The following is a 26410-nucleotide window of genomic DNA, read 5'->3' on the forward strand; positions in this document are numbered from 1 at the left end:
AGGCACAGATTAGTGGTTTTAGCTCCCGTTTTATTCTCTTGCGTTGCAGATCGGAGAGATTTAAAAAGACGTTTATACCGGCCGCTCTCGAGCTGTCAAATGCCGCAATTGGGGGTAAAATAGGAATGTTTTAGAAAATAAGACTACTGGAAAAATGGGTACTATTTTATTACTTTTATAATTTATTTAAGTAACTATTAATTGAATATCGGGTGAAATTTACTTATGTGTATTGGTGTTTTTACTCTGTCTTATTGTATATGTGTTCTTTTCATGTGAGTTCTTTTTATATATGTGATGTTTTGTCAATTTGATGTATTGCAGAGGTGACACTTTAAGTTCCCGCTTGGGATAATAAAGTATTATTATTATTATTATTATTAATAAAAAGCTAAAAGGAGCAGATCCCACCAGAGGCTCACACACCAGCATGTCAGTGTACTATATCTGTCACAGTGCACAAACTTTGTGTACTGAAATAATCTAACAATATATTGCCTGTGTTTTTATCCGTTTCTGATCTGTTGGTTCTATTTCTAAAACTTCATTCCCATGAACATGTAAAATAGACGTGTGCTAGATTTATTTTTTACACCTAACACATGTCCCTATTTACTTTATATTGGCTCATGCAAAAAAACATGGATTTCACTGTCATATGCAGAAGCTGACTGTCTGGGCCACAAAAGGTAGTGCAGGTCCTAAAACTGACATTGGTGGGGGTGCAACATACACCACGGATGATATGCAAGATGAAAACAACGGACCACAAGTCTATTGTATGCTCCTGTCTAATTCTCAGTTGTCTCAGAGCTGATTGGTAGAGACTAACTGCGCTAATGTCTCCTATGTATACTGCACATATATGGTAGAGGACAAATCTATAAAGAATTCTCTAAAGAATCAGCAGGAGCATATAGGAGATTATAGAAACAAGAAACTTCCTATTTAGCTCCAGCAGCCTCTGACTATAATGTGTCCCTACTATGTAAATTATACACCCTATAGACCCTATTTACTGGAAGACTCAATATTAGAATAAAAAATTTCAAAAAATTAGCTTCATGATAAATCTTTGCATAAGGCTACATTCACACTACAGTATGGGGGACGTATATACGGCCGACAGATATACGGCCGATATACGTCCCCCATACACTTCTATGGGCTCACGGCCCTGTACGGGCACCGTACCGCTCCGTAGTCCGGGGAAAGATAGGACATGTCCTATCTTTCCCCGTATTACGGCGCAGTGCGCCATTAATTCCTATGGAGAGGGGCGGGGATGAGCTGCGCTCACCTCCTCCTCCTCTCCCCGCGCTGCCATGTGCCTGCCGTGCTACGGTGCGGCGGGCTCACGGCAGTGTGAATTTAGCCTAAGATTGATATATGGTAGTAATTTCACAGCATTAATATCTTCCTAACTTTGCTATCAAGGTCTTCATTTTCTTCATCCAAGAAGCGAAAGCTTGTGCACCTGGAAGAGAGAGAGAACTGGTCACAGGCCTGGAATGTGGACACAAGACAAAGTAATGATGTTGTAACCTTCAGTAAATCTGTTTATTTGAGATGATGTAGAATTGATTCAACTATTGTATATTAAGACTGTGTTGTTCTCCTTGTAGCACCACCTTCTGATTGTATGATGGATGGGCATGGATATGAAAGCGATGAACAGACAGTATCTTCCATTGACAAATGTTATCAGTCACTAACATGGAAACCCTTCCAGACATCAAACTGGAGTAGCTTGTACAATGCACTTTCTCAGCAAATGTAAGAAATCAGAAAAAAGGCTCAAATAACTGCTCTGTAATGTCTAAAGGATGTAACAGATTATTCACAGATATATCCGTTTTTTATCATTCGTATCAGTTTTTCAACCTTTAAACAGCATCTTTGCATCAGTTTTACCAAAACTGCTTCAACTAATACATATGCATAAATGAATACACCTATACAAATTGATTGCATTTTGTAGCATGTCCTACCTTAAAAACATTAGGTTTATATATCAGCGGTGACCCAGTAGCCATGAGTTACAACTTACAACTGCAATATTTTAGCTCTTTATATTTTTATAAAATTTTGGGCACATTTACTTAGGCCCTTTCTCCGGATCAGGAGGCGTAGTTAGCTGACGAGGTGGCCATGACATAGACTAGCTGCTTGACTGCTGGGATGATAAGTGCATTTTTCAAATACCGTAGTTGGATAGTTCTAAAGACATGGCTCGCAATTTTGAAAACTGACATATAAGGTACTTTTTGTGGTTTACAAGTGTGGGGGCTGGTGGCAGGTACCCTTTTACCCCTTCCAGATGATGCCCTTTTTTATATTTCTGTGTACAGAGCTCTATGAGGGCTTGTTTTCTGCATAGGAAATTGTACTTCAGAGTGGCGGTATTTAATATTCCATGCCTTGTACTGTGAAGCAGTAAAAAAAAATCCAGATTTGGTGAAATTGACAAAAAATCCTTAATTTGCACTGGGTTTTCATTGTCTTGTCTGCACAGTTTTACTGTGCGCTCCAAATTATTATTATATTTTAATAGATTTCAAAACAGATTTATGTACAAAAAAATGCCATGTTTCGCCATATTCTCATGCTAATAATGTTTTTATACTACGGTGTACAAAGCTGTGTAAGGTGTCATTTTCCACAGGTCGAGATCATATTTTTATTGCTACTATTTTCTGGACTGTATTACCTATTGATTTTAGTTTCCATATATTTTTATTTAAGCTCACAAAATATGAAGCTGTACAATCCGCCACAGCTATCATTTCCCCACCCAGGGGGTCATAAGTAAAGGAAATAAAAAGGCTGTATTATGTCATAGTGGTAGAGCATATAGACAACAAGAAAAAACTTGATTGATCCGTTAAAAATGTAGAGCAGCTTTAATCATCCAGAAATGGTTACAATACAGGCAAAAGGCAGATGCAAAGATAGGAAGCTGTACACATCTACATCTGACGCGTTTCAGAGCATCAGGTCCTTCGTCATAGATCATCATCTATGACGAAGGCCCTGATGGTCCTAATTGAAAAAAGGGCCTGTTTGGACATTTGGGTGCTATTTTCTGTTAAAGGTAACGGATGGGAAAAATTGGTTTTACATCTTGATAGATTGGTACTTTTGGGACATGCCGTTACCTGACATGTTTGCAATTTATTTTTATATCAGTGCTAGGGAAAGGGGTTGATTAGAATTTTTAGGTTTTTATTTTTTTTTTCAATGATGCAACTTCAGTGATAAACTCCCTCAGTGTGCAAGTGATTGTTGCGTTTAAGAGCTTTTGTATTTGCTGTTTGACATTAATGTAATTTAGTAAAACTCAAGAGAAGGGACTCTCAATTCAACAAGGACAAGAGGTGAGAAGAGCCTTAAAGTGGTTGGCTACTTGTACAAAATTAACAGAGTAAGCTCTGCTGCACACAAACATATTTGTCCAAGGTGATATGGACTGAAAAACCAGACAAGAGAGCCAAAAGTTTGTGGCCAGAGTAAAAGAAGTGTTTTGGTTGACCTTTATTTCCCTCTGACCTCAAACTAGGGCTTTTAGTTTCATTTTTGCATTGCATATTTTGCCTGTTTTTCATTTATCCTCCGTAAATATGGGCCGTGTGTCATCTGTATGTCACATGCAGAAAAGCACAGAAGGCTGCTAAATAACTGTTCTGCAAATATGGATGGCACACAGACAACTTTGTTAGATCAGTATTTTCTACGTTCCCATAGATTTCTATGTGTGGGTAGTGCTGCAAACATAGCGAAGAATAGTTTTTAGACCCTGAGTTTTTCCACAGGGTCACTAGGATCATACACTTGCAAGTTACTAGCAAATACTGGTGCTAGGAAACAAAACACAAAAACGTTTGTGTGCAAATGGCCTAACACCTTATACTTACCCTGTTAAAGTTTCTCATTTGCCACCTAGAGCTACATGTCACATGATGTTTTTTCACGTGACATTTCTCAAGTAATGATTGCTGCAGAGTTGTGTTCTGGGAATGGGCATGTTATATCACAATAATCCAGAGTTGTGGTCAATTATTTAATGGTATTACCAACAAAATAAGCCCAACAGCGTTCATGGTTTGTACAATGACAAAACTAACTGAACTAATGATAACTAAAAATAAATCCATGCTATTTTCATTTTTCATGTAAGGTAATGAGTTAGCAGATGAATCATCCTGTTCTTTCTTCTAGTCCTGCTGTTGGATACCAAGTAATCACTGACAAAGGATTTAACTTTTCAACGGTGGATGATGCATATGTATGCCAGAAAAAGAACCACTTTCAGGTCACAGTTCACATCCGAGTGCTTGGAAACCCTAAATATGTCAAAACCCAGTTGGGCCTGAATCCTGTTGACAACTTCTATTTAAGAGTCTTTGGGGTTAAGGTACGTAGCATTCCAGGCACATTCCTCTTTCTCTAATCATTTATGTAGTTATGTAGGAGCAGCACTGGAATATTATGTAAGTTTAGACTATGGAATAGTTTTACTGACCTTTATGAAGTCTGCAGATCATTTTTAGCTTATGACACCAGCGATGCAAGGAAATGGCTTTAAACCGAAAGCCATGAAAATCCTTGGGGATTTCACAACAAAGTAGAGAACACCAGCAAATAGACATAGGGAAATGATGAAACAACTATGTAGCTCTCTGTATTGTCGGGCAGGGAAATCAGTGGGGTCTTCTCAAATTGTCATCCCTCTGTATGACACACTGCCGTCTCTTGAACTATTCAATGCAGGTAAAAATAAAGCAAATATGTGTCAGCCCCTAAACCTTGTTCTGGAACCACAATGACAAATGTTTAATAACTTTTTCCTATTTTTTTTTATTTTTCTACAAGTATACTTCTGTATGGATTATTATGTCTTAGACAAAAAAATAGATTAAAAGTATAATGATTAATACAAAATAAAAACACTAACAAAACCATGCAAAACAACACAAACGCCGGTTGGTGGCACATATACACATATACATATAACATATCACTCTGTGACACAATGCCACAAGACCTTGTCTTGAAAGACTAATCCCCATAACACATATATCTGGATATGTCCCACCAAAAGGGAGGATAAGGAAAGATAATAAATGTAATAGCAGGAGAATTTTGAACCTAAATGGAAAAAGCTGGAAACTATGCAAAGCAAAATTATTCATTATTTGAATAAAAATGTTTGGACAAGTACAGAAGAGTGATAGTTTGAAAGAAGTCAAGTGTCTCCTTTCCGGACATGTCTGCTTTGTTAAAAACATGTATTTTCCATCTTTTCTTATAACTCTGCATTGCAGCATTTTACCTGGTGTTACCATTCTCCATGATATTTATAGACTGACCTCACAGTGATTTCCTCAAATAATAGATGTAAAGTCTATAAGTAGCCCTCGTCTCACAATGTCCAGTCAGAGCTAATAGTTTAAGTGAGTCAAATACACAACCTACCAAAATTAGCAGTAGCATTGGCACCATATAAACGTTCTGTGTGTTGTCAATTTGTTTCCAGTATGTTAATATATCAAATGTTCCAATAGGTAGAAGCTATGAATCAGGCAATCACCATTGAACAGTCTCAATCTGACCGTTCTAAAAGACCTTTCAATCCTGTTACGTAAGTACTTTTCCATCGCCCTTAAATTTTTAAGATGTATATCGGATGACTTTTCCATAATATTTTGATCCAGATTTCTCCAAAATAGTGCAAACTGCACTATATGCAGCATGCCTTTCGACTCTGCAGGGTACGCTTGATAATTGAATACTGAAGACTGGTCTTTAATTATCTGGGCACCCTGCACTGCATAGGAAGTGTGCACTTTTTTTTAGGTACATCTTTAACTTACATAACGCTACACAATTCTGTCGAGTTGCTATAATAAATGTGTCGCAAACTCTGACTAAGCACTAAAACACCCCTTTAGGTACATGTTTTTTCTGTCTTTTCGACACAATATTGGTGCAAACACTTATTAAATCCATCTGCAAGTAGTTTGGTTTGCACGTTCTTATATGTGCAAAGGCAGACAGAAAACTGGAACGGCCAGAATAATAGATCTGGCCCAATGTATTTTATTATCTGCAGGAGGAGCTGAGCCTATTCTACATAGTGGCTTATCTATAGGAAGCATGCTGTGGAGCAGCCAGAGCTTAGCATATTGTACATAGTTTGGTAGTAAATATATAATGGAACATTTTATTTCAATACAATCTCACTACAGGTTATTAAAGGGATGGGTCTATTGGTTCTCAACAGCTATCTTTGTGTGGACACACATATGTGTAAGGCTGTCCAACTGCACTTTTAGTTTGTGTCCTAAAACTTAAATAAAACATTACAAAAATGTCACAAAACATCACAAATATAGGTGTTTTCCTACTGCTGTTAATGAGGAAAAGGCATTTACACAAACTAATAAATATATTATATATTGTGAAGTCAATTACAAAACAAGCAAAATTGTACTTCAAATTAAATAAAAAATTTAATTCTTAATGAGTTATCAGGAAGTTCATCATAAGTAGCACAAAATTCACAAGAACATGAGACGTCATACATACTATAAAAATGTGAAATAATACGCACATTTGGTATGATAAACAATCAAGTGCCAAATCAATTTGTTTTATCTCTTTTAGGGTTACTTTACCCCCAGATCAAGTTACTAAAGTGACTCTGGGAAGATTACATTTCAGCGAAACTACAGCAAATAATATGAGGAAGAAAGGGAAGCCAAATCCGGATCAGAGGTAGTGTATAATGCATGTGCTTAAAGATTGAAATGTCCATGGATTGAAAAAACTTGGCTGCCTTTTTTCCTGACCAGCACCACACCTGACAATGGTTAGTGCTGGTATTGAAGCTCAGCTGTATATAAATGAATAGAACTTAGTTGCAATACCAGACATTACCCACGGTCAGATGTGAGGCTGTTTTTGGAAGAAACCACATGCTAGGATGTGCCCCCTGAAACATGATACATTCTTTGTTTTGCTTCTAATAGTTACGTTTTTGAAAAAAGATTGACTTTTTGAAATATGCAAATGGGCCTCAGGGGCTCCTGGCTACATCACAAGAGCCCCTTCTGGCTCCGTAGTTTGCTAGTTATTCATGCCTCCATTTGGCTCTCTGGCTGAGGAGGGATAGTTATCAGGGGACAGAGCCAGAAGGGGGCTTCTGTGAAGCAGCCAGGGGCCTCTGAGGCTCATCTGTATCCATGTGGTAGATTTCCTTTAAAAGTGTTCTCTGGTTTCAGCATATAAATGTTATTATGTGAATCAATGTTATACATTTTTTTTTTCACTCTATTTTTTTGTATACATTCTTGATTGTTATTTTCACAGGTACTTTATGTTGGTGGTTGGCCTGTATGCTGTTAGTAAGGAGGAATCTTATCTGGTAGTAGCACATGTCTCTGAAAGGATCATTGTGAGGGTATGTTTAAATTCTGAATTTATTTTTTTAAGTTGAAAAATATAAAAAGCGAAGCCTTAACAAATACCACTAGTCTTGCAAAAACTCAGGACATATAAGTATATATATAGATAGCCCCAGTACACGCTCTCTCCGTATATAGAGCGGCTCACTGTTTGGAGCCGAAACGTTGCTTTTTCACATGGAATAAATTCACTAAGGTATTTTACACTACAATCTGGTGTGCTGCCTTTTTTTCCATTTGTCTCTATAACGGAAGGACCTGATGCCCGGCCCTCATAGGCGTGCACCCGCTTTTTTTATTTTGTTTACTCATTGTGTGTTTTGATGCTGCTTGGATCTTTTCTTACCATATATATATATATATATAGATAGATATCCCCAGCACATGCCCTCTTAGCATATATAGATAGCCCAGCACATGCTCTGGGACATATATATATGTAGCCCCAAAAACACATTCCCACTGGACGCCCCATGAAGATAGCCGTGCTATCTTAACACATTATTCTCTCTGATAAGAGTTTATGTCAGCACATGTGACTCTTCATCACTCAGACTTGGACGTGAAAGAAGAGATGTCATCAAGATGGTTTGCAAGTGTCTATGTAAGTCAGCAGATGCAAAACACAGGATAACATTAACCTATATTTATCCTTGAAATAAAAAGACCCATCAAAGATGGTAACATAGAAGTAGGGTAAAGTTAGGGCATGGGTGAAGTTATATTTAGAACCTAATTAGAACCTGGGTAATCTTATCTCTGATGAAGGGCAAAGCAGAAATGGGCTCATTCAAGATTATTTTATTTTAAGTATATATTAGGATAAGACATAATTTTTCTATGTTTTCAGTTACTCTACTATAACTCAGTGTTCAATGTTGCTCAATGTTCAATGTTTTTGAGATCCCAATTCTTTTTTTTTTAACATACATTTTTATTTAGTTTTTTAAACAGAATTATACAGTACAGGGAATTAATAAACCCAGTGACCCCCCCCCCAGGGTAACCAGATTGCATTGGTGCAAATAACAATGCAGTAATACAAAGGGGAACAGGAAGAGGGGAGGGATGGGAATGGGAAGGGTAGGAGAAGAGTGTACATATGAAAGGAGGGGGTAACAGTAGCAATAACCACCATAATAATAGTTAACAATAACCATAACAGTAACATGTTCCCTGTGAGATCCTAATTCCTATCTCCCACATATTCCATAAATTTTTTACTTGCCTTCTTTTGGCAGAATTTTTATTTTTACTTCAGATAAGCATATGAGGTATATTGTGCCCCAGGGCACGTTTCTGGCACAATCCACTACATACCTCCTTCATCTGTACTGGCCCATGTCTTTCCTGTTTAATAAAGTAATACCCTCTCTCTTTCCAAAATACTCTGCATGCTTGGCACTCTGCATTGCCAGTGCATAAAATACTGTAACAGGGCAGGCAAGGAGCAGAAAGACAGACACAGACTTTGAGCCTTAAAACTGAACTCACCAGATGGTCCCTACCTACTTTCTTGAAACCACCATAGGCAGTGGCCAGGAACTGGGCAACAGTGCCTACTTAACTATATAAGTGATAACAACAGACAAGACAAACAAACGCATAAGAAAAGTTGCCAGAGCCGAGTCAGAAAACTAGAAGACAATGAAGTACCGAATAGATAACCAGAAAAATAAGTCAAGAAGTCATAAGAATCCAGATATAAGTAGACAGAATAACACAAGCTTGGTCAAGTGTGATTTGTGAGAGGAGACTACTGGTTGTGGTACAATATTAATTTATGCTGCTAGGAAAAAATAGACCAGTGTTCACACAGAACAATTTTAACTAGTGCCTCCTCAGGTGTATTTTGTAAATTGAGGATGATGGCGGCACGGATCTTATATAGACCCTAGCTCGAATTGGTTTTAGAGTATTGATGCCTACTTCTAAGGATAGGCCGTGAGCATTGGATAAGTTGGGTCTAACTCTCATCACTCATACCTATCATTTACTTGAAGAGGTTGGAAGTCTGAGGACATATGTGAGGACACAGCCTTTCAAAATGCAGCCTCTTTGTCCCTTTTAAATAAAACTACAATACCCTGCCTGCTCCGGCAATTCCATCATTATTATGATCCTGAAAACCGTGTTTTATATTAATAGGAAATGTTACTAGTCTAATGAACTCATTATTCTAAAATCCCATTCCGCTTCTGCATAACATGCAGGCAGCTAAACATAAACTTGTCATGAATTTCAGAAAATATTGTCTTGTGCTTTGTATGTTAGGCATCAAACCCTGGGCAGTTTGAGAATGATAATGATGTCCTGTGGCAGAAAGGGCATGTCCCAGAGACAGTGGTGTCTCACGGTCGAGTAGGAATTAACACTGACTCACCAGATGAAGCCCTGGTTGTCTGTGGCAATGTGAAAGTGATGGGGACAGTCATGCATCCTTCTGACAGTCGAGCGAAGAGGAACATCCAAGAGGTAAGCCCCAAGGAACCTTTATGCTTTTCTGTTCTACGTTGACACACAAGATATGGCTGCTTTACAACACATCAGAACACCGATCGGTGTGGAGGAATACCTGAGAAACGTTCTACAGTATTTACATGCAGTAGTCATCCTGATTTTGTCTTTTTACCACTATAAATTCATAAATGATATTGGTGTTTAAATTTTCTCACTTTCATACCATCATCAGCATGAGAAGAGGTAGGGAATGTGGGATGTCAGAGAACATGCAGGCAGAACATAGAGAAGGTTTTGGTAGTCTAGGCGGACTACTGAAGAAGATGAAGATATGGACTAGGTCCAAGCAGGGCTTGGAGTTGATGGGTACTCCAAGACAAAAGACTTTTGTATCATATATACTTAACAAACAGTAACTACCAATATTGACAACTCTTTTGTTTTTCCTACCTATACCGTATCCTCATCAAGCTACCTTTAACCAATATTATTACAAAAGTAGTGACATTATTAATAGTAGCATTTGGTTTTAGTATATATTATTTTACATACAACAGATGAGTGGGTTTTTCGAAATTTTGTTTTGATGAGTTCGGCTGAACATCTAGAAAAATTTTGGTTTGGGACTCGGACCTGACCCCAAACATAAACCCCATTGAAGTCAATGGGGACCCAAATTTTAACTGCCTGTAAAATGGGGGTAGTAAGAGGTAGAAGGCTGAAATGGGGGTAATAACAGGGTAGTTGCCCTGACAGAAATGGGCTAGGGAAAGTACTTAAAATAATAACATAATTTAAAAAAATGAAATAAACAAAAGCATTAAAAAAGGAATTAAAGAAAAAAATATAAATGCTCTTAATGCCATTGAGGTTAAAGGTGCTCTGGCGCCACTGAGGTTAAAGGGTGTTCAGATCCGGTTACTCTCATAGCATTAAAATAAGCAATGGGAAAACCACAAACCCTTCCTTTCACTGCAATTAAGGGCACTCAGGGTGTTCAGACCGGTTACTCTCATAGTGGTAAAAAAGCTATGGGAATACAGCAAGCCCTTCCACTCATTGCAGTACTAGCTCCATCACCAGCTGCAGCACCACAGTCATATCTCTGTCCAAGCCCGGCGCCAGCACCCGGCCAACCCGGGCAAGTGCCGGGGCCCTGGGGTACTGGAGGGGCCCACTCGGGCCCCCAGATCAATTGTATCAGTGTCGCTATAAGACACTGGTACAATTGATCACCATCCGGATCGATAACTTTTCTGCCTCTATGCTGCGCTGGTCGGGAGCGCAGCATAGAGGCAGAATCTAGAACTCACCTGTCCCGGTTCCCACGATGCAGCACTCCGCAGGGTATGCGACGGCTCTGAAGCCGGCGCACATGATGACGTCATCGGATCACGTGTGCCGGCTTCAGAGCCGGCGCGTACGGGAGTCCCAGGCCGAAGACAGCTGCAGGCGCTGCTCCGGGGAACCAGGAAAGGTGAATTCCTTTTTCTTTTTTCTTTCCCGGAGGGTGGGGGGGGGGTTCAGTGTGTCTGCAGGAAGAGGGGGGAGGGAGGGGGTCAGTGTGTCTGTAGGGAGAGGGGGGAGGGAGGGGGTCAGTGTATCATCAGGGAGAGGGGGAGGGAGGGGGTCAGTGTGTCATCAGGGAGGTCATTGTGTCAGCAGGGGGGAGTTCAGTGTGTCCGGAGGGGGGGTTCAGTGTGTCTGCAGGGAGAGGGGGGAGGGAGGGGGTCAGTGTGTCATCAGGGAGAGGCAGGAGGGAGGGGGTCAGTGTGTCATCAGGGAAAGGGGGGAGGGAGGGGGTCATTGTGTCAGCAGGGGGGGTCATTGTGTCAGCAGGGGGGGGGGGTTCAGTGTGTCCGGAGGGGGGGGGGGTTCAGTGTGTCCGGAGGGGGGGGGGTTCAGTGTGTCCGCAGGGGGAGGGAGGGGGTCTGTGTGTCGGCAGGGGGGGGTTCAGTGTGTCCGGAGGTGGGGGTCAGTGTGTCCGCAGGGGGAGGGGGGGGGGGTTCAGTGTGTCCGTAGGGGGAGAGGGGGTTCAGTGTGTCCGCAGGGGAGGGGGGGCAGTGTGGCCACTGGAGGGCGGCCCACGGAGGGGCCCACTAAGGCTCTATCGCCCAGGGGCCCACTAAAACCTGGAGCCAGCCCTGTCTCTGTCCCTTAATTCCTGCTTTCCACATTTTAAAACTGTTTCTTTTTAAAACATTTGCACTTCTTTTCACCTCACTTTAGGAGCTTATGACTATGCGGATAGAGCAAACAGTAGCAACGCTATGTTGGAGAAAAAAAATGGATGCAGTGAATATGGACTGCAATGGTCTACAATTTAGGAAAATAAGGATTTAGCAACCAGTGGAACTTCTATCTTGAGAAAAGTGGATGCAGATGCAGTGAATACAGGGACACATTTACTAAAAACTGTGAAAACTGCACTGTGTGCAGTTTGCCCGTGAAGTGTGCAGGATGAGCCAGATTCATAAATTTTGGAGCACGTTCTTCATGAATCTGGCGCCCCCTGCAATGCTCTGACAGTGTGCACCAACCTTTTTTTGTTGCACCTTTAACATGGGGGGTGCAACACACTTATGTCGCACTATGCATGATAAATGTGGGGCACGGTCCGACTGTGCACCAGAACGCCCCTTTCAGTGATTAAATTTGTGTCGGAGACATTTCTTAAAGAGGACCTGTCACCCCAAAAATGAGCCCCAACAAATGTGCCCCCCATAATCCTCTCCCCAGCCCCCTTCTCCCGAGCCAGTTTAAAAAAAATGTATTTGTGCTAAGTTGATTTAAACTGATCCGACCTCTTACTTAAAAAGAGGTCGGATTCTCGCATCTTGTGTCAGTGCAGTCAGCCTTATTCATTAGGGGGCCGTCTGACACACCCCCAGCACACCCCTGTCAGTGGGGACCTGTATACACAGCGTGGCATTCTTCATATACAGCACGGCGACAGTATTTTTCATACATATACAGCGGCCGCGCTGTATATGAAGAATACTGTGGCCGCGGTATTCTTTACATATAGCGTGGCCGCAGACTTTCTTCTTCACAGCGCCAGGCTTACACAGGGGCGTGCAGTTTTAAAGAACTGGCTGGGGAGAAAGGGGCTGGGAAGAGGATTATGGGGGGCACATTTGTTGGGGCTCATTTTTGGGGTGACAGGTCCTCTTTAAATCCATGTACAAGCAGTTTGCACATAAAAGAATGTGCAAAGTCCTCCAGAAAACTGCTGCAAGGACCTTCGTAAACCACCCCCACAGATTCTGCAATTTGGGTATGTATGGGTTTAGCATACAGTAGCACTGCTATTTTGAAAAAAAAAATGGATGCAAGAGAGCTGCTATTTCTCTAATTGATAATGATGATTCAGTAAGTCACTATCACACTTCACACTGCCCTTTTAAAGGCAATTATTGGAAATAATTGCCCTTTTTCTGTGTATTTTCTTTCCCTGTCTGCCCTGGAAAGAGCAGTTGTGCACTTATTACAACTCTATTTTTTCCCTCAAGACTTCGGGACATGTGACCCAGTTCTTATATAGGAGGGGCACATGTCCCGCCTGGCCAATCACAGCCATAACTGTTGATTGACGCTCCTGGTGGAAGTAGAAGCTAAATTGCTAAATAAAAACTGCATTAAAAGAAAAGATTTCTCTTCAATGACAGCTAAATGGGAAACGGGAAAAGGATTTTGAGGCCAAATGGATGATTCAAAGCATGTATAGCCAAGTCTTCAAGCATCATACATGAATAAAGAAGACTTTATTACTTTAGATTTTTTATTTTTTTAGGTTGACTCAATGGAGCAGCTCAGGAGAATAGCTCAGATGAGGCTGGTAGAGTACGATTACAGACCTGAATTTGCTTCCGTCATGGGAATTGATTCTCTTCATGAAACAGGTTACATTTCTCCTATTTTAACTTTTTTTTTATTAGAATATATTCATTTGGTTTTTAATGTGAAGCATGGTATGTATTTTAGGAAGGCAATTTTATATCAGATAAACAATAAAGAATAAATCATAGTTGTATGTCTCCCTCAATGATGTGAGAGATACATTGGTTCCTTTGGCTCATACTGTAAGCCAGGCCATAGAGATATACAATAGATGGAGGTAAAATAAAGCTGAAAAACTTAAAGGATTGACTGTAAGACCCTCAAGAAGTTCCTCAGGTATCCATAACAGATTTAACAGATTCAATCTTTGCAATGCTCTCCTTATCTTCTGTGTATACCATTGGTTTTTAGTGTATACATTTGTATGACATAAATCAGAGACTATTCCATCTTGTTTGAGTGTAAGAATAAAAAAAAGCTGAATATGGATTCTGAACATCTAAAGACAGCTCTCCTGCCGATGTCACCCAGGTCGCAGGCAACGGCACACGCGCAGGTGTGTGTACGAGGCCTGAGACTCTTTTGGTTAAAGTTAAAAAATAGAAAAACACAGCAAAAGGCCATGTGATCTATTATTACATTATCTATAAAGGAGACAAATTCTGTAATTCACTGTTATTAACAAAAATACAGCATTTCACAAATATAATTCCAACCTGTCTCTATCGGTTCTGGTGTACACAATTTCAGTTTCCCCTAGACACGACCCTGTAACTAACTCCTGACTTAGGGTCAGGGAAGCCATTTTGGATTTCTGTGCAACGGCCGCAGATCTGAGTTTTTCTCTCACTGCTCCCTGCACTCTAGCCCCTTGCAGTCCTGGAAAGAGCTCCCTCACTGATGCACATACACTGAGTTCATGCCAGCAGCAGCAGCAGCATGAGGAGACCTACAAGCTACAGTCAGATAAGTTATTTATCAGTAGAGGAAGGCACAGCAGATCTACTGTGTTGTGGATTAGGAGTGCTAACTGTGTTATTATTTAATAGGCATCTCATGTATCTCATCATCTATGACCTGTCTCATCTCTCTTTCTATGTGTCAGATACTAGTACAATGTACAGAAGGTAAATGAAAGTGTATATAAACCTGTACCCTGATAGTCTAACCACATTGTCAGCTCACAGAAATAGAGGGATCATAATGTGTCTGCTTATAGAGTCCCCACCCACACCCTGGAATATTACACTGACAATCACTGAGTGGTAGACGCCAAAACAGCAATAAAACTAAGTAAAATTGTAAAGGGTTAAAAATTATGTTTATTGTGTTAACATCACTGAATTGAAATTTGAGAATTTCCTTTCACTGGAAAACCCCTTTAAGGTCCATTGGGCTTCTGTTCTGATGTCTCTTGTTTCGTCAGATACACAAGGACTGCATGCATGTGGTATTATCAAAATTTCTAATAAGATGTATGGGATGAAAGATAAAGTCTTGTATTTTCACAGGTATAATTGCACAAGAGGTGAGAAATGTTTTACCACATGCTGTTAAACAAACAGGCGATGTTACATGCCAAAATGGAGAGACTATAGAAAACCTTCTCATGGTAGATAAGGTAATTATATACAGTACAGTATATGTGTAAATGTGTGTGTGTTTATAAATATATGTATTATTCAATACAGTTTAATCTGTCACATATTTGCTAATAATTGGTCTCTTGAGCAATCAGACTCATGTCATATGAGCTACAATGAATTATAATGATATAATACTAGATACAGTCTCTTAGGATCTACCTTTTACAAATGGTGATGATCACTCCTCCTTTTCTCCTATTCAGTGAAGAATGACTTCTACACTGGTCAGATGTCTAGAAAACCCTTCCAATAGACCTCAATAAGCATATTCAGACTATTGAGTCTATGGTCCATGTGTCTGGAGTAAAGTAGAACTCTAAATGTTGTTATTCACTGCCATGCACAAAAAAACCTACACACAAATTAAAACGAGTAAAATAATATATATATATAAAAAAATCTAAACTGGCAGTAGCTTTTAGGCTATATTCACACGAACGTATGGGGGACGTATATACGGTCGACGTATATACGGCCGATATACGTCCCCCATACACTCCTATGGGCGCACGGCACCCTACGGGAGCGGTACGGTGCCGCACACGTGCGGCACCGTACCGTTCCGTACCCGGGAAAAAGATAGGACCTGTCCTATCTTTTCCCGTAATACGGGGCCGTGCGCCATAGGTTGCTATGGAGAGGGGCGGGGGTGAGCTGCGCTCACCTCCTCCTCCTCTCCCCGTACACTGCCGTTGCCCGCTACGGTACGGTACGGGCGGGCAACGGCAGTGTGAATATAGCCTTACTGTGTATTTTTAAAGTCAAAATATCAAAGTCTGCTGCATTATTAGTAAAATGAAATAGAGTCTTTATGGATGCACCCAGACAGTTGAAGTGAATAAAACAGATAACAAATCCATTTAGCAGGATGTTTTAACACTTTAGTTAAACCAAAGAAGCCTAGGAGGGATTGGGCCCATGAACTTCCCATTGTCTACAATGTTGATTACTATATGATATACCACACATTTTAAAATATAATTCTGCGAGAGCTGTACAATATGTTTAAAGGGTCTCTGATAGAACAATCGCTCCAGCAGTCATCAGTACAGCAAGGAGTGTTCCTCTCTGCTGTACTAAGCCACAACTGGACCGAAGCAATGGTAATTTGCCGTAAAATAAAAGATAGATAATTTACGTTGCAGCTTGCAATGCAGGACATCTCGTCCAGCACGCTGGCTTCTTTTTAATGTGCATGACTGGAAGCTGGCTTTTTCCCACCTGATGATGATAGAGTGCCAGAAGAAAGCAGCAGTCAGAGTTCTGGATGAGATGTCATGCATGGCAAGCTCCAACGTAAATTATCTATCTTTTATTTTACAGGGAATTACTATTGTTTTGCCCCAGTAGTGGCTTAGTACAGCAGAGAGGAACACTCCTTGCTATACTAATGACTGCTGGAGCAATTGTTCTGTCAGTGGCCCTTTAAAAGTGTTGGTCTTAAATAAAGTAAACAAAAAAGAAGGTGCCATAGGGACTTGTAGGAACAGGAGCTGCAGAACCTGCAGAATATATGTGGCAGCCACTGCAAAATCCCCCAATACAAGTGCCATCTGCCACAGAATCTCCCACTACACGTGCCAGCCACTGCAGAACCTCCCAATACACGCTCCAGCTACTACCGAACCTCCTATTACATGCGCCACCTACTACAGGACCTCCCAATACACGCACCAGTCACCGCAGAACATTATAATACACATTTGTTAAAGTGTCTGCATCAGTTTTCTGGTGACTTTGCACTGGATAGAACATCTTTGGAGCTCGTACATGTATTTATAACGTGTCTGCACATTTTTGTGTCGTGGCTGCTCTGTGTCCCACAAGACAGAAAAATCTGCACCTAAAGGGGCTGTTACTGCTTAGTTGTACCGTGCGCCACATATATTACTGACATGCACCACAGTTTTGTCTTGGGTCCTAGCTATTACGTATCTCAGCTGCTGCAGAACCTCACATTAATGTAGAAATCCATTGGTGGGGGAAGATATGTGGGGATGATGTAGAGGGATCTGTATGTGTTTTAGGGACACTCAGGAGCTTCAGAGTTGCACACAGGACTCTAAGTGGTTAAGGCAGTCTGTAAGAGGAGACTCTGGGGGGAGAGAAGACTTATCTTTGGCTGATTCCCAGCAGCTCACTCCTTTATCTCCTGCTGGACGTTCTCCGAGTCCCTTTCCTCTGTATGAGGTCAAGTCTGCCGCGCTGCTGACAACCAGCGCTGGGATTGGCTGCAGGCCTCCCCTCCCTCTGACATGAAGGAGGTTGCTGCAAAGACGAGAAGGAAGTGCCCGCCCCTGAATTAACCCTGCGTACTCCTGCGCTGCTCTGCCGATTACATCCAGGGGCATAACTACAGCCGGGGGCACAACAGGGGCCACGGACATACGGCCGAATGCGGACCCCTGTTCATGACAGTTACCGTAGCAGCTGCTACTGCTGTAGTTACGCCCCTGGATAGGAGCCATGGCATGCAAGCCAGATGCGGCCATCAAAACAGCCACATCTGGTTTGCAACCATAGGTTCCCCTGTGATATAACAAGTACAGTGGGTCTTAGATTAGACAAGGTCTCCTAAATGTGACAGACCACTTTCCTGCAGTAGAAATCAGTGAAATAGAAACATTTTGTCATTCTTGTGTTTTCTTCCTTTTAGGACCAAATCTTTATGGAAAATGTGGGTGCTGTGAAGCAGCTCTGTAAACTGACAAATAACCTTGAAATGAGGATCGAGGAGCTTGAGCTGTGGAACCAGAAGCTAGCCAAATTAAAACGAATAAGCAGCTTAAAACAAACCACCAGTGAAAGGTCTCCTTCAAGGTTAGACAACGGTCGATGAAGTCTTAAAATTGAAGCACTATGAATGGATTAATCATGGGATATTCAAAATGATTAAAATGAATGTTGGAGCAATATTCAAAATGTAGAAATGTAAAAAAAAACTGCTGGATTTGAATATTAATCTACAGAGAAGAGGGAATGGAGTATAGAGTATCCTAAGATTAGGTTCTCTTTTATTGTTTAAATATTGCATTTCGTTACAGGTTCAGTAAGATCAGCCAGGTCCCACTTCAAAAGAAAGCACCTGCAATAAAACCAAAAAAGGTTAGTGGAAGAAAAGAAGAACTACTTCAGGTAAAGTACAGTAAAAGGTATCATTTATGTACCTTCTCTAGCTAAATACATGTATGGTACGTTACATCTAGCCACTGAAAACAGGACATAGACGACCAAATGACAAACTGCTGGAAATGCTATTGAAATAAATAAAAGATTATATTTTATTGGAAATTGATAAAAACGCATATAAAATAAAGTATTCTGAAGTGAAAACCACAAGACAGGACATTGGGGCTACACGGCTACTTTTAGCAAAATACAAAGCACATGTGCACAAGTGGATACTGCATGTAATGGAACTGTTGCAGTATAACTCAACAAAAATGTAATTTATAAAGTTGAGGGTATGTCTGTGTGTGTGTGTATGTGTGTGTGCTTGTGTGTATGTATGTATGTGTGTGTGCTTGTGTGTATGTATGTATGTGTGTATATGTGTGTGTCAGCTAAAGAAATCTGCACCGTTGCTTTTACAATCACCAAATTTTGCACAGTTGCTCTCTGTGACTCGGGGAACGCCATAGACCATGGTTTTGAGCTGAAATTTCCCCCCAGTGCTTTCCAAAATACACTTATTACCCACCATATACAGGAGCCACTGTCTGCTGCTGCTGTGGAATTTAGAAGCTAAGCAGTGATTGGTTGCTGTTCTGCCACAGGCCATTAATTTGAGCTCTGAGCTTTGGTTACTATAGGGAATGAGTGTAAGGCAGCTTATGTGTGAGGTAAGATGGATAGGGACAGAGACAGAAAGACAGGCAGAGAGAGGGAGAATGAGAAACAGGCAGAGAGAGTGAGAATGAGAAACATTCAGAGAGAGGGAGAGTGAGAAACAGGCCTATAGAGGGAGAGACAGGCAGAGAGAGGGAGAGTAAGTGACAGGCAGAGAGAGGGAGAGACAGGCCTGGTGAGAGAGGCTGGAAGAGTGAGTGAGAGATGGAGAGACAGGCAAGGAGAGTGAGAGACGGGCAGGGAGACAGGCAGAGAGAGTGAGAGACAGACAGGGAGAGATAGCTATAAATTATTTTTTGTTAACTGATTCTATTTTGTTATAGCTAAGAGCAATTATTTTCTATCCTGGGCCACACTGGGATCTACAGCTAGTCTAATATATAAAGCAGTTTAAATGTATGTATGTATGTATTTATATATGTCCGCTAAAGGAATCTGCATTGTCGCATTTAAAATCAAAAATTTTTGCACAGCTGCTCTCTGTGACTCAGGGAATGTCAAAGACTTGTTTTTGAGATAAAATTTTAACCTCAGGCTTTCCAAAATAAATTTATTAACCACCAAATACAGGAGCCATTGCCTGCTGCTGTGGCAGTTAGAAGCTGAGCTGTGATTGGTTGCTGTTTTGCCACAGGTCATTAATATGAGCTTTGATTGGTTACTATAATGAATATAAGACAGCTTATGTGTGAGGTAAGATGGATAGAGAGGGGGCAGAAATGTCTGAGGTAAAACATTTCCAGTTGCCCACAGAAACTAATCAAAACATCAGCTGTAATTTTATAAACTATGACAGTTCTGCTCTCAGACACTTCTGATAAATACCCCCATAGAAAAAGTGACATTCAGAGACAAATACAGAGATGGTCATAGGCGTTCACAGTCAGAGAAAGTGGCAGAGACCGTCTGAGACAGTCAGAGACAATAAGAGACAGTCAGAGGCAGTGATAATCAGAGACAGACAAAGACAGAAACAGAGACAGCAGGAGACAAAGATGGACAGACACAGTCAGAGACAGAGACAGTCGGAGACAGAGACTCTCAGAGATATAGATTGTGAGCCCTCATGGGCAGGGTCTTCCTCCCACCTGTCTCCTGATCACTGTAGTTTTGTATTTTGTACTTGTATTAGTTCTTGTCTGTAATGTATGTGAACCCCTTCAGGATTGTACACCACCATGGAATTAATGGCGCTCTATAAATAAATAATAATAATAATAATAAAAAAAAAATAGATACAAATAAAATATTGTTTGTTAACCCATTCTATTTTGTTATAGCTATGATCAGTTATTTAGAAAAAATGCAGCTTGTGCAATGTTTCAGCTTCAGTCAGCCTTTTTCAAACGCAACAACATGGTGTACAAGCCAGATATAAATTGGTATAAACTAGGGAGGTCATCAGTGATGTCACATCCATCAGACACAATTCTCTTAACTCTGAGAAACTGGCAATGTGGGAATGATCTTATCATTTTGCGCGGATGGCAACTTTTATACAGCAAGAGATTATTCTTGCCGGTTGGTTTTACATACAAATCTGTGACCAGAGCACCATCAATTAATTTAATTAGCCGAATTTAATTAAGTTCTGTATGAAACAAATGCAAAGAGTCTCCAAATAAGGAAGATATCGTCTATGTATCGCCATCATCTCAAAGTAGGTGGACATTAACTTTTCCTGGAAGGGCTGTGAACTTTACAGGCAGTCCCCGGGTTACATACAAGATAGGGTCTGGAGGTTTGTTCTTAAGTTGAATTTGTATGTAAGTCGAAACTGTATATTTTATAATGGAAGTTCTAGACAATTTTTTTTCTTTTGCCCCAGTGACAATTGGAGTTTCAAAATTTTTGGTGTAATTGGACCAAGAATTATCAATAAAGCTTCATTACAGAAATCTTACAGCTGATCATTGCAGTCTGGGACTATAGTAAAGCATCCAGAGAGCTTCACCAGAGGTCACAGTGGGCAGAGGGGTCCGTCTGTAACTATGGGTTGTCTGTAAGTCGGGTGTCCTTAAGTAGGGGACCGCCTGTATATATTTACATACACAATACTGTACTTTGTCACACTCCTTTATTGATACTGTTTAGCTAAATGGGACTGCATTTGTTTATATTTATTAACACTTTGCATTAACTCTGTAAAAAAGAAATTGGAAATTATTGTGTTAAAGGATGTGACATCATTGATGACCTCACTAGTTTGTACCAATATATATCTGGCTTGTGCACCATGCTGTTGTGCTTGAAAAAGGCTAACTGCAACGTTGCACAAGGTGAAATAAATTCTTGACTTTATTGGGAGTACCAACTTCTTTTTTGGATTACATTATGATCAGTTATTTAGTATCCCGGGCAACGCCAGGAGCTACAGCTAGTAGTTAATAAATAGATTGTGAGCAACAGTAGAAAAGGTACATAAGGTACTAGATGTACAGGTACTAGATGTAAGGTACTAGAGTTCTGGGTATGCATAATGGGGCACATTTACTAAGAACAGTTTGCCTGTGTAGTGTGCAGGGTGTGCCAGATTCAGGATTTCTGGCGCACGTTCTTCATGAATCTGGCGCTCCCTGCACTGACCTTACAGAGTGCACCAACTTTTTTTGGTGTACTTTTAACATGGGGTGTGCAACTCACTTCTGTCGGACTTTATATGTTAAATCTGGCGCATGGTCCGACTGTGCTTCGGAACGCCCACTAATTTGTGTTGCATGTCGCAGTTTAAGTTAAAAATACTGTCTAATAATGGGGACATAAACCACTGTCGTAAAGACTAATCTTTGTCTGGGCGGTGTTAATAAATGTGTCTCACTCTGTGGTTTTCTTCTCTTTTGTTTATATTTCCAGGTTCCAACCAAGCAACAACAATGTTCTAAAAGGATTTTTCAAACCACTGTAATCGCTTTAATCTCTGTTATGGCCCTCTGGTAAGTAAATTAAAATGGAAATATATAGATTTATAAAGCACAATACTCTATAAGGAGGTTGCAGACTCAATGGAACAGCTATTTCTGTTACTTCCATTGACTGAAAGCCCCATACAAATGGCCACATCTGTAGCTGATGTTCACCACTTAGTACCTGTAGATATTTTTAATATTATTTTGTATGCAGGTTGTGTATATAAACCATTTACAATACAGATAGATTTTCTGACAAAAATGCTTTGTGACAAAGCACTGGAAACAAGGTTTTCCTTCTAAATTTTAACCTAGTTCAAGGGATATATAACAGGTGCTCCTGCAACCCATATGCCTCCATGTGCCCCCTCTTGCCTGCAGCAGCCCTGCTTACCTGTCCATGTTCCACCGGCGGTCCCCTCGCTCCATTGCATGTGCACTTGCCCTTTAAATCTTAGAACACCGGCGACCGATAATTGGTCCTTTCCTGACTTCGCTCCCGTGCTGCCTGTCTGGACCTTCCGCTACGTCCCCGACTCTGACCCTGTGTTGCCTGTCCTGACCTCCTGTCTGTCCACGACTCTGCCTCACGATTCTGCACCTAGCCTTGGCCACCACCAGGGGGCCAAGTCATGCCTGCAGAGCGACCTGGTGGTACCCATATGTCCAACACGCTTTGAGGCGGGCTCTGGTGAAAACCAGATACCACTTAGACACCGCTCCCAGGTGTCAGCTTACGTCATTGTCTGCGGTGGTTCAGTGGGTTCCCCTGAATGCTGACAACAGGTTATAAGCTTTTGGAAAACTTGCATAAAAAACTGAATTTTCTGTTTGAAGGTTAAGATAACCCTGGATGATAAGCATTGTAAAAGGTTAAAGGTCATTTTTTGTTGTAATACACATGAGAGTTTGGGGCATACACAATTGATTTTACTTTTTACTCAATTTACAATTGATTTAACTTTGGTGGTAAGTAAAAATTATGTCTTTGTCTTTTAGTGCTCTTACAATTTCCACATTGTACATCCTCTATGTCCAAGAAGAAGCCATTGAGCGGGAACCACCTCCCACACAGTAAGTATTTTACATGATCGTGGCCACACGTTTTACATTCTGTAAAAATAATGGAGAAGATTCATTAATGTGTATTAGGCTCCAACAGGACAGAACTGGTCACCACTAGTCTTGTGCTGCACCACAATAATAATAATAATAATAATAATAATAATAATAATAATTAGAAGAATAATAATAATAATTTACTAATTGTTTTCGATTTCCACAGGAATAATTTTACAGACATCGCAAGTTCATTGATTCCATCAGTTTACACAACGATGAGTATGTTCCAGTTCCATACATAAATATATATTGCAACTCTCTTTGTGTTACAAAATTGTTACAATTATTACAAGAGCTCTTTCTTTTCTGCTAGGGTAACCTTGAATGTCTTTGTGTTTCTGTTACATGGTATAAAAGTACATAAAGTAGTTGAATGCATAATCTTTAATCATATAACAATGTCTTCATTCAGCAGCTATAAAAAACTCTATGTCTACAACTACCCCACATTCATCAGCGGAAGGACAGGAAATTAGCTTCTGCGATATCTTGCCCTGTGATCAAGAGTACTGCTGTTCAATTCAGCAAAGCAAGATGAGAGATATGAGTTATGAAAAATGGCTGTATTCAGAACCACGTAAGTGTATTGTCATGAGGGAACACTGCTGATGAAATAGACTCCGGCAAACGACACATTTTACTTTAGTCAAGCTAAATCAGAAATCTCCAACTAAGAACTGTAAAGTTTTATGATACCAAAATAAAAGCTAAACCATTCTGTCATGGAAAAACTAAATACAGAGTGTGCTAAACCCATGTTATGGCAACTCCTGCAGGTTTTCCTTTAACCCCTTTCAGGAAGTACATCTCATATGCCCAATGCTGGTTTCCACACGTGTTTAGACCCACCTGCTCTTGTACATAGCCGAGGAATAAATGTGCCATTGTGTAGGACATCCAATAAAGATTAGTGCACCATTAGTGCACCAGAAGCAGCCTCTTCTCACAGCACTGGGCAGGTTAGTTACTGGAGACGTTCTGTTCGGGATTCAACAATTGGAGACAACAATGGGGCAGATTTACTTACCCGGTCCGTTTGCGATCCAGCGCCGCGTTCTCTGCGGTGGATTCGGGTCCGCCCGGAATTCACTAAGGTAGTTACTCCGCCGTCCACCAGGTGGCGCTGCTGCGCTGAAGTTCCCCGGAGGCGCGCTGGAATGCCCTGAAATTCACCGGCCTATACCTGGTGAAGGTAAGTGTACTTTTCGCAACACATTTTTTGTCTTAAATGCGGCGGTTTTTCCGGATCTGTTGGGTTTTCGTTTGACCACGTCCCCGATTTACGTCGCGTGCATGCCAGCGCCGATGCGCCACAATCCGATCGCGTGCGCCAAAATCCCGGGGCAATTCAGGTACAATCGGCGCGAATCAGAAATATTCGGGTAACACGTCGGGAAAACGCGAATTGGGCCCTTAGTAAATGACCCCCAATCTGTGTACATTGAAGACTTTCTGCACACAAGTATGCTCTAGATCTAACTTGTACCACAATACTATTGAGATGGAAATATTCCATTTTTACTCACAATATATTTCCATAACCATTTCTAATTTTTTGTAGGGAATCTCAGTAAAGTTGAAACTAATGGAAAATGGCACAATAAACCAGGATTTTCAAGCGACTGTAAGTTATTGCTTTTATGCTATAGCTTAATTGGCCAACTTTTTCACTTCAGTAGGCTTGGACCATTAATAAATAATTGTCTGTGTACTTAACATATAGCAGTGGTGGCGAACCTATGGCACGGGTGCCAGAGGTGGCACTCAAAGCCCTCTATATGGGCACACTTGCCATCACTCCAGGGTAGAGTTTGCCAGACAGGACTCTAGGCCTCTTGCAGTCCCAGGCAGCCCAGGACCCTAGAAGGAAGCTACAATGATAATCCAAACTTCTTCTCCTTATTTCTACTGTATTGGTGTCCTCAGGTGCCTATACAATTTATACCTGTGAAAGAGTAGGGAGTAATAAGTTACTGCTTAAATTTGCGCATTGGCACTTTGCGAAAAATACGTGGATTTTGGTTGTAGTTTGGGCACTCGGTGTCTAAAAGGTTTGCCATCGCTGACATATAGGAATATTCAACCTTTGATCTTTTCACATATTAATAGCTCTTGTGAAGTAGGACAACTTTGCCTATTCCTTTCATTACCAATGACCTGCAGTTTCTTTGCTATCCTCCTCAGTTTCACCTATTCCTGCAGTAGTTGTTTCCACTGGCTGTGCTGCTTATCTCCATGAGCTCATAAACACACTAAAGATACAAGCCGGTTTCACAGAAGGGAGGGGCTGCTCCTTGTTCACTCTGGAGGGAGGGAAAGGTCATGAAAGGCTGCACCATGTAGTTTGTTGGGGAGTCATGTGTCTATGCAGATCTTTGGATACAGAATTCTCCTGCAAAGAATAGTGAGTTAAAATATTCCGTATCAATCCCTATGTGTGATTCTGCAGAGATTTCTCTGTCTGTCTCTGCACCTTAAGCTGTGTCTTGGGCTCATCTGCAGCAACCTGCCCCAGCTTCTATCCTTAAGACACTGTCTTCACAGCTGGAAAGCTGTTAACCCTTGATGCCCATACAGCACTGACTATAAACTTCAGGTCATTGTTTCACTGCTGGTTTCTATAACTTATAACATGCTGCATACTCCATGAGATAAAAGCTGTCAGGCTAGTCTAATATAGATTCTATAGTTTCTACACACTATGCAGTGCTCATTGGATTTACTTGTAGGAATCTCACTGGATTTGCTTCATGAGAGAACACAAAGTATCATGGGAACTAAGGAATGCTTATTGACAAAGCTTTAGGACACAGGCAGAAAGAGGTTAGTCTCCTTCCACTTCACTGGTGCTGAGAAGGATTTCTAACAAGTAGCTTTGTAACAGAAAGCTACTTCCATAACTCTGGAAAGAAAAGGGCAAGCAGCACAATATGGGAACCGTTCAGTGAGGTGCAACCCCCCAACCTTAGAAACTGCTCCATGCATGCATTGATTTCAAATAATCAGAAACCTCCTGTGTGCCCATATCTCCTCCCACACCATTGCTTTCCCCCTTCAGGACACATGTCTGCCCCACTCTTCATTGGCCACTCCCATTGAACTAGAGACACAGCTCTGCATA

The 26410-nt window shown here is 40.9% G+C and overlaps 1 protein-coding gene across 3 annotated transcripts in view; it reads left to right on the forward strand.

Moving 5' to 3' along the window:
* MYRFL (myelin regulatory factor like) overlaps nt 1-26410 on the forward strand; it is a 76111-nt gene that overhangs the window by 17833 nt on the left and 31868 nt on the right. The window contains exons 5-20 of one of the 3 annotated variants that reach the window (XM_072146703.1): nt 1438-1529; nt 1626-1776; nt 4219-4414; nt 5565-5641; nt 6667-6777; nt 7372-7462; nt 9741-9941; nt 13720-13828; nt 15278-15387; nt 18069-18232; nt 18457-18547; nt 22115-22194; nt 23167-23241; nt 23453-23508; nt 23702-23866; nt 24851-24913. In XM_072146703.1, coding sequence (XP_072002804.1) covers nt 1438-1529; nt 1626-1776; nt 4219-4414; nt 5565-5641; nt 6667-6777; nt 7372-7462; nt 9741-9941; nt 13720-13828; nt 15278-15387; nt 18069-18232; nt 18457-18547; nt 22115-22194; nt 23167-23241; nt 23453-23508; nt 23702-23866; nt 24851-24913 — 1832 coding nt within the window. The remainder of the gene's footprint in view (nt 1-1437; nt 1530-1625; nt 1777-4218; nt 4415-5564; nt 5642-6666; nt 6778-7371; nt 7463-9740; nt 9942-13719; nt 13829-15277; nt 15388-18068; nt 18233-18456; nt 18548-22114; nt 22195-23166; nt 23242-23452; nt 23509-23701; nt 23867-24850; nt 24914-26410) is intronic. The other 2 variants (XM_072146704.1, XM_072146705.1) reach the window with 2 other exon arrangements.

Source organism: Engystomops pustulosus, chromosome 4 (assembly GCF_040894005.1).
Source record: "Engystomops pustulosus chromosome 4, aEngPut4.maternal, whole genome shotgun sequence".
Taxonomy (NCBI): Eukaryota; Metazoa; Chordata; class Amphibia; order Anura; family Leptodactylidae; genus Engystomops; species Engystomops pustulosus.